This window comes from Macaca thibetana, chromosome 17, assembly GCF_024542745.1.
Source record: "Macaca thibetana thibetana isolate TM-01 chromosome 17, ASM2454274v1, whole genome shotgun sequence".
In the NCBI taxonomy this organism is placed as follows: domain Eukaryota; kingdom Metazoa; phylum Chordata; class Mammalia; order Primates; family Cercopithecidae; genus Macaca; species Macaca thibetana.
In genome coordinates, this window is record NC_065594.1 from 34,934,003 (window position 1) to 34,943,381 (window position 9,379).

The following is a 9,379-nucleotide window of genomic DNA, read 5'->3' on the forward strand; positions in this document are numbered from 1 at the left end:
TGGAATGCAAAGTTGGAAAGTACACAATTCTCAGATCTTGACACTTTTATATTAGTTAAAACAACACACATGCATATAACACTTGAAATAAATTTGAATGATACAGTGATAGAAACCTGGAAAAGATTACTACTGGAATAGAGCAACAAAATATTTAGTTATATTCTATATATTTCAGAGGTTAGATACATATCACTTTTTGTTCATTATTTTATCTAAAATGAATGTGTACATAAGCCACATTAACCCACTAGAAATTTATTTCGTTAGATACATTTTATATATTTTAATGATTTACTAAAATATTCTATACTTTTGTATATTGGTAATCTTAATAGAAAAAAATACACATTTTGGCATTTGTTTTTAATATTTTTACTTTAGATTTACAATATTATAGCAAACATAATACAGAGAGTTTCTGTGTACCCCATATCCAGTTGCACTTATTTTTAACATCTTACATTGTTATGTTACACTCGTCACAATTAATTTAAATATTGATAAACTCTTATTAACAAAAGAACATGCATTATTTAGAATCTTTATTTTTCCCTAATGTCTTTTTCTGTTCCAATATTCACTGAGGATTCCACATTACATGTATTATTGATGTTCTCATAGAGTCCTTTTGACTGTGACAGTTTCTCTGACATTCCTTGTTTTTGAAGACTTTGACAGTTTTGAGAAGTATTCTTTTAGGTATTTTGTCTAATGATTCCAAAATGGGATTTATCTATATTTTTTTTTATTTGTTCAGACTAGGGTAAGATATTTTGGGGAGACTTTTGGAATCACAGAAGTAAATTGCAATACTTATTAAACCACAACCAGGGCATTCAATATGACTTACAATTCTTGATGTAAACCCTAACCACCTGGCTTAGGTAGTGATTATCAGGGTTCAGCACGGTAAATTTAAAACTGAGAGGAGTCTGTAAGACTAACATCAAAAGGAATCATATATAAGTACTGTATCCTCACAGATAAAGTTTTTCTTTCCCAAGGGGGTAGGGGTTAATAATTCTGAAATTACTATATACATGTAATGGAATTGGAAGACTAAGTGAATGAAACATGTTCAGAATCAAGTTTTCCAATGCTGGAATGAAACGTTACACGTTATTGATTCTTCCTATCCATGAGCATGGTATGTTCTTCCATTTGTTTGTGTCCTCTTTGATTTCACTGAGCAGTGGTTTGTAGTTCTCCTTGAAGAGGTCCTTTACATCCCTTGTCAGTTAGATTCCTAGGTATTTTATTCTCTTTGAAGCAATTGTGAATGGAAGTTCATTCATGATTTGGTTCTGTATTTGTCTGTTACTGGTGTATAAGAATGCTTGTGATTTTTGCACATTAATTTTGTATCCTGAGACTTTGCTGAAGTTGCTTATCAGCTTAAGGAGATTTTGGGCTGAGACAATGGGGTTTTCTAAATATACAATCATGTCATCTGCAAAGAGGGACAATTTGACTTCTTCTTTTCCTAACTGAATACCCTTGATTTCTTTCTCTTGCCTGATTGCCCTGGCCAGAACTTCCAACACTATGTTGAATAGGAGTGGTGAGAGAGGTCATCCCTGTCTTGTGCCACAAGTATACATATGTAACAAACCTGCACGTTATGCACATGCACCCTAGAACTTAAAGTATAATAATAATAAATAAATTTTAAAAAATAGTCAAAATTAAAAAAAAAAAAAGAATTAGCAGATAGGAGGTCAGGATGATCACGATGGTAACGCTCTCATTCAAAATGGTCACCAGGAACAGCAGCGCCTCATTCAGAGTGATATTAGAGCAAGCAAGACTTAAGAGAGGAGGCAGATCACAGAAGAAGTGGTTTATCACATTACATCTATAGAAGGGGATCCTCAGAGCTAAGCACAAGTGAATCAGAGAACACACCGTCCCACAGAAGTAGCAGCAAGATGCCAGCTCCACACGCAGCTTCTGAGACATGGTGACCATGTACAGCAAGGGGTTACAGATGGCCACAAAGCGGTCATAGGCCATCACAGCCAGCAGGAAGACCTCAGTGACCACACAAGTGCAAAACAAGTAGAATTGCACCATGCACCCCAGGAAGGAGATGGCTTTGTCCTTGCTGAAGATATTAGCCAACATCTTTGGCACAATTATTGAGGAATAGCAGAAATCTACAAAGGACAAATGGCTGAGGAAAAAGTACATGGGGGTGTGGAGCTGAAAGCAGACCTGAATCAGTGCAATCATGCCCAGGTTGGCTAAAAACATGACTCCATAGATGAGAAGGAACAGCAGGAAAAGGCCGACTCTCAACTCAGGGACATCTGATAGTCCGAGGAGAATGAACTCAGCCAGAGCGGTGCAGTTTTCCTTGCCCATGTCTCCAACTTATATGAGATTGGAGGAAAAAGAAACTTAAAAATTATTCTTCATTATATAGTCTAAATTTTAGTTTTGGCTGTATCCTGTAAAAAGACATCAGAAAAAGTTGGATAGTTAATCTTATCAGCAAAGAATAAAACTTTTTGTGAAATGTTAAAAAAAAAAAAAAAAGAAATGTTACACGTAAGTAAAGAGAAGAAGCTACATTGATCTGTATTGTAAAAGATTAGAATAGGCCAGACACAGTTGCTCACACCTGTCATCCCAGCACTTTGGGAGGTCAAGGCAGGCAGATCACCTCAAGTCAGGAGTTCGAGACTAGCCTGGCCAATATGGTGAAATCACGTCTCTACTAAAAGTACAAAAATTAGCCAGCGATGGTGGCGGGCACCTGTGAATCCAGCTACTCCGAAGGCTGAGGCAGGAGAATCGCTTGTACCTGGGAAGCAGAGGTTGCAGTGAGCCAAGAACCGGCCATTGCATTCCAGCCTGGGGCGGGGCGGGGGGGAAGAAAGATTAGAGTAAGAGAGATCTACATAAATGTATGTTTAGCTTTCTATTGATACAGATATTAACATATAGAACTATAAATAGATATATCTACATGCATGGGTGAGTAAACACATAGTTTTCCTCATTGTGTCAATTGAGAGACCTTAATGCAACATTTTTTTGTAGTTTTGGGCATGCACAGCAACAAGATTTGACTTTCTATACCATTTTCCAATTAAGAAAACCACAGCATTTCTCAGAGTAAATGATTCTATAACTGCAGCAGGAAATATACAAAATAACTGTGAAGCCTTTTGAAGAACCAGAAAGTAGTAAAGAATCCAAAAATCAAAACAAGAGTTCTATTACTGATGGAGGTGTATCAAAGGGATAAAGAAACCAGCTGAATGAGTCCCAATGCCAAATCTTGGCTAGACCTCAAAAATAAAGGAATATTGGATTGTAATCCAAAGTATAATATAAATATCCAGGAGGTTAAACTGATAAAAGTAAATAATAAATAATGGGAAAAGAGGCCAATTTCCTATGCAGAATAATTTGAGATACTTTAGATACTTCATCATTAAAATGTAGATACCACATTATTAAAAGTTGGAACATATCTCCTCACTCTGTAAGTGTAGTGTGTATGTGGTGACTTCTCTCCAAAGAATACAGAATGGAGAATGAGGAACAAAAGAAAAAGAAGTTAATTTACCGTGCTGAACCCTGATAATCACTACCTATGAGTGAGAACATGCGGTGTTTGGTTTTCTGTTCTTGCGATAGTTTGCTGAGAACGATGGTTTCCAGCTGCATCCATGTCCCTACATAAGACACAAATTCATCTTTTCTTATGGCTGCATAGTATTCCATGGTATATATGTGCCATATACCACTTAGGTGATGGGTATACTAAAATCCCAGCGCTCACCACTGTACAATTCATTCACATAAAAAAAACTTGTGCTTCTAGTGCTATTGCAATAAAAAAAAAATGGTACAGTCATTATGTTTTACCCAATAGATAGTTTTTAATCCATCACCCCCACTACCTTCCCCTATCCTGAGTCTCTATGTCTACTCTGTATGTCTTTGCATACCTATAGCTTAGCTCCCACTTATAAGTGAAAACATGCAGTATTTGGTTTTTCATTTCTGAGTTGCATTACTCAGGATAGTGAGCCCCGTCAAAGTTGCTGCAAAAAACATTATTTAATTTTTTTTTCATGGCTGCATAGTATTCTATAATACCATGCACAAAGACTGAGAGTTATTGTTTCTCTGGATCCTTATCCACAGTTCATACTTTCAGGATTTTGGATTTTGATTATACTAATAGGTATATGGTAGTACTTCATAGTTGTTTTGATTTGTATTACACTAATGGAAAATGATATTGAGCATCTTTTAATATACTTATTGCCAATCTGTATATCATTTTGGTCACGTATCTGTTCAGACTTTTGCCCCATTTTTAATCAGATTGTGTGTTTTAATGTTGTTGAGTTTTAAGTGAGCTCTGTGTATTTTGGATAGAAGCCCTCTATCAGATGTGTATTTTGCCAATTTTTTCTTCTAGTCTGCAGTTTGTCTTTTTGATCTCCTAATAGTATGTTTTATAGGATAGAGTTTTTCATTTTAATGAAGCCAAATAATAATTGGTTTCTTCTATGAATAATATTATTGCTGTTCTTTCTTAAAAGGTATTACCAAGCTCAAGGTCATGTATATTTTCTCCTGTGCTTTCTCCTTAATTTTTTTAGTTGTGCATTTTCATTTCAGTCTAAATCTATTTAGAGTTAATTTTTGTCTAAGGTCTAGGGTCTGTATTTAGATTCACTTTTTGGTATGTAGGTTTTTAATTTTTCCAGCCACTATTTATTTGTTCATTGAAATGTCTTCACTCCTTTGTCAAAAAATCGGTTTATTATATTTTTCTTGCTTATTTCTAGACTCCATATTTTAATTCTTTGATCAATGTGTCTGTTCTTTTACCAATACCAATCTTTTTGATTACTATAGCCTTATAGGGAGACTTTAAACAGATAGTGAGGGTCCTCCAACATTGTGCTTCTTCTTCATTAGTGTTTTGGCTACTCTCTTGCAATGTTGAATAAGAATGGTGAGAGATAACATTGTTGCTTTGTCTAGATTTTTTAAAAATGATTTTAAGTTCTGGCGTACTTCTGCAGAATGTGCAAGTTTGTAACATAGGTAAATGTGTACCATGGTGGTTTGCAGCATCTATCATCCCATCCCCTAGGTATTAAGCCCGACATGCTTCAGCTATTTTTTCTGATGCTCTACCCACCCTCCTGCTCTCTCCGATAGGCCCCAATGTGCATTGTTCCCCTCCCTGTATCCGTGTGTTCTCATTCTTCAGCTCCCACTTATAAGTGAGAATATGCTGTGTTTGGTTTTCTGTTCCTGTGTTAGTTTGATAAGGAAAATGGCTTCCAGCTTCATCCATGTTCTTGCAAAACACATGATCTCATTTCTTTTTTCGCTGCATAGTATTCCATGGTATATATGTACCATATTTTTTAGTCTAGTCTATCATTGATGGGCATTTAGGTTAATTTCATGTCTTTGCTATTGTGAATAGTGCTTTAGTGAACGCACATGTGCATGTGTATTTATAATAGGATGATTTCTATTCCTCAGGGTATATACCCAGTAATGGGATTGCTGGGTCAAATGGCATTGCTGGCTCTAAATCTTTGAGGAATAGCCACACTATCTTCCACAATGTTTGAACAAATTCACATTCCCACCAACAATGTAAAAGTGTTCCTATTTCTCCGCAACCATGCCCGCATCTGTTGTTTCTTGACCTCTTAATAATCAACATTCTGACTAACGTGAGATTGTATCTCATTGTGGTTTTGATTTGCATTTCTCTAATGATCAGTGATTTTGAGCATTTTTTTTTTTTGTATGTTTGTTGGCCGCATGTATGTCTCCTTTTGAGAAGTGTCTGTTCATGTCCTTTTCCCACTTTTTAATGTAGTTGTTTGTTTTTCTTGTAAATTTGCTTAAACTCCTTATAGATTTGGGATACTAGACCTTTATCAGATGGGTAGACTGAAAATTTTTCTCCCATTCTGTAGGTTGTCTGTTTTCTCTGATGGTAGCTTCTTTTGCTGTGCAGAAGCTCTTTAGTTTAATTAGATCATATTTGTCAATTTTTGCTTTTGTTGCAAATGCTTTTGGTGATTTCATCATAAAATGTTTGCCCATGCCTATGTCCTGAATGGTGTTTCTTAGATTTTCTTCTAGGATTTTTATAGTTTTGAGTTTTACATTTAAGTTTGTAATCCATCTTGAGTTCATTTTTGTATAAGGTGTAAAGAAGTGGTCCAGTTTCAATTTTCTGTATATGGCTAGCCAGTTCTCCCAGCACCATTTATTAAATTGGGAATCATTTCCCCATTGCTTGTTTTTGTCATGTTTGTTGAAGATCAGATGGTTATAGATGTGTATTTTTATTTCTGAGTTATCTATTCTGTTCCATTGATCCATGTACCTGTTTTTGTATCAGTTCCATGCTGTTTTGCTTACCATAACCTTGTAGTATAGTTTAAAGTTTGGTAGCCTGATGACTTCAGACTTGTTCTTTTTGCCTAGGACTGTCCTGGTAATATGAGCTCTTTTTGGTTCTATATGAATGTCAAGACAGTTTTGTTTGTTTGCTTGTTTGTTTTTTTCTATTCTGTAAAGAATGTCAATGGTAGTTTAATGGGAATAGAACTGAATCTATATATTGCTTTGGATAGTATGGCCATTTTCATGATACTGATTCTTCCTATCCATGAATATGGAATGTTTTTATATTTGTTTGTGTCCTTTCTGATTTCCTTGAGCAGTAGTTTGTAGTTCTTCTTGAAGAGATCCTTCCCTTCCCTTGTTAACTGTATTCCTAGATATTTTTTCTCTTTGTGGCAATTGCAAATAGGAGTTCATTCCTGATTTGTGTCTCTGCTTGTCTGTTGGTGTATAGAAATGTTTGTGATTTTTGCACATTAATTTTGTATCTTGAGACTTTGCTGAAGTTGTTTATCAGTGTCAGAAGCTTTTGGGCTGAGTTGATAGTGTTTTCTAGATATAGGATCATCTCATCTGCAAACAAAGACAATTTGACTTTGTCTTTTCCTATTTGAATACACTTTGTTTCTTTCTCTTGCCTGATTGCCCTGGCCAGAACTTCCAATACTATGTTGAATAAGAGTGGTGAGAGAAGGGATGCTTGTCTTGTGTTAGTTTTCAAGAGGAATGCTTCCAGCTTTTGCCCATCCATTATGATATTGGCTGTGGATTTGTCATAAATGACTCTTAATATTTTGAGGTATGTTCCTTCAATACCTATTTTATTGAGAATTTTTAACACAAAGGGATGTTGAATTTTATTGAAGGCCTTTTCAGTGTCTATTGAGATAAACCTGTGGTTTTTGTCTTTAGTTCTGTTTATGTGGTGAATTATGTTTGTTTATTTGCAAATTCTGAACCAGTCTTCCATCCTGGGGATGAAGCCAACTTGATCGTGGTGGATAAGATTTTTGATGTGCTGCTAGATTCAGTTTGATAGTATTTTATTGAGGATTTTTTTGCATCTATGTTCATCAGGAATATTGGTCTGAAGTTTTCTTTTCTTGTTGTATCTAGTGGGAAAGTATAATGCTGCCTGAAGGTATGTTTTTAAATATTCTTTATCAGATTGAAGACATCCCATTTTTTATGTCTAATTTGCTAAGTTTTTATCAGAAATGGGTACTGTATTTTGTCAAATGTTTTTCTCTGCATTAATTATTTACAAGATCATGTAATTTTTCTTTTTTGGTTTTTTGATTTGGTTAATTACAATGAATAATTTTTGAAAGTTGAACTAGTCCTCTACTTCTGGAGTAAATCCAACTTTTTCATGTTGTATAATTATTTTATACATTGTTGGATTTGATTTGCTTATATTTGGCTTAGGGTTTTTGTGTTCCCATCCCCAGACACATTTAGTGTATAGTTTTACTTTGACTTCATTTGGTTTTAGTATTGCTAATTAGAAACAAAAAGTCAATAATTCTTTTGTAGCCTCCTTGTGGAATACATTAGAATTGTTCTATAGAATCAGAAAGAGAGTACTTTGTAGTGAAAATGAACTCCTTTCCAGGGTAAACTTTACTACTTACTATTTGATTTTGCATATTTACCTAACATGTCTAATGGTCATTTTTTAATGGCAATAATAAAATGTACCTTGGTGTGTTCTAATTAGGAATATATTTGCATATGTAGAACATCTATCTAATGTATAGTGTTAAATATACAGTAAATGTTTAATAAACAATCACTAATATTTTGCCCTTCATATGACATAGAAGAAATTGGAGGCATGCTAATTACCATACTTTAACTTGAACATTTTAAAATCTTAATAAAACGCTAAACTGGGCATTTAGGGTGTGGTGGAAGATTCTGAGCTCAGTTGAAACTCTCCATAATTACAAAGCCCTAAGACTGCTAATGCTATAGGAAACATTAGAATATATTATATTTTACACATATATACATAAACATATGTTTTAAGTTTCTGATATGTTTCTTAGTTGCAATGAAATTTAAGTTCTTGATTTTTCAAAGCAAATATTAAGACATTTATTAATTACAGATTATTGCCAAAACTTTCCAATCATTTGAGAAACCAGAGAATCTTTGAGGAAATGTACCATAACCCATTATTTTGCCAATGATAATTTCTATAAGGAGATACTCTCTTCAAAAGCAATAATTTTGTAATATGTGGTGAATTTAAAATAAATCAATAAATGTACCTAGAGGTCATTTAAATCTATTTCAGCTATAAGAATTTTAAATATATCAATTTTAAAGGTAAAATATTTTTTAATTTAGAGAAATGTTACATATTATAGTAAATTATAATTAGTTTTATAAATGTTATAGTTCTCCTGAGGAGTATAGAAGTATTACTATTCAGAAACATTGTGTGAAATTTGGATCCATAATCATTTGTTATGTGTAAACAGCTTCTAGTGTTATCTTAAAATCCCTTGCTCTGGGGAAATGTTAAATGGAAAATAGACTAAAAGATATTTTCCAAGATAAATAGTTGTAGACAAAATTGTTATGACAGAAGACTTATGCAGTAAATTTGATTTAGTGTTCTGCAGGGAACTACAGAGAGATTCTTCTTATAAGGTAGCTGAGAACTCTGTGTTGACAGCAGAGCTAGCTATTTATTTACAAAGGCACTAAGAGTTTGGGAAGAAAATGAAAGTTTATTTAATTATAGTAATCACACTTAAAGAATTTGTAACGCTAGATTTAAAACACAAATTTGACAAAAAAGGTAGTGAATTTTAAAATTTTAATTATAAGTTTAATATTACTTGGGAATATATAGTTAAATTTTTATCTTTGGAATCATTACAACTAAACACACACACACACACACACACGTGCATGGGCACACTTTTCATTTATTTATTTATTTCAAACCTTACTC

The 9,379-nt window shown here is 33.9% G+C and overlaps 1 protein-coding gene across 1 annotated transcript; it reads right to left on the reverse strand.

Annotated features, from left to right (window-relative positions):
- Window positions 1-1,707: 1,707 nt before the first annotated feature.
- On the reverse strand, window positions 1,708-2,367 carry LOC126940175 (olfactory receptor 5L1-like; the record flags this gene model as incomplete). Its single annotated transcript, XM_050765921.1, has 1 exon — window positions 1,708-2,367. A coding segment is annotated over exon 1 (660 nt), but the record flags the coding sequence as incomplete, so codon positions are not given.
- Between the last annotated feature and the right edge of the window lie 7,012 nt (window positions 2,368-9,379).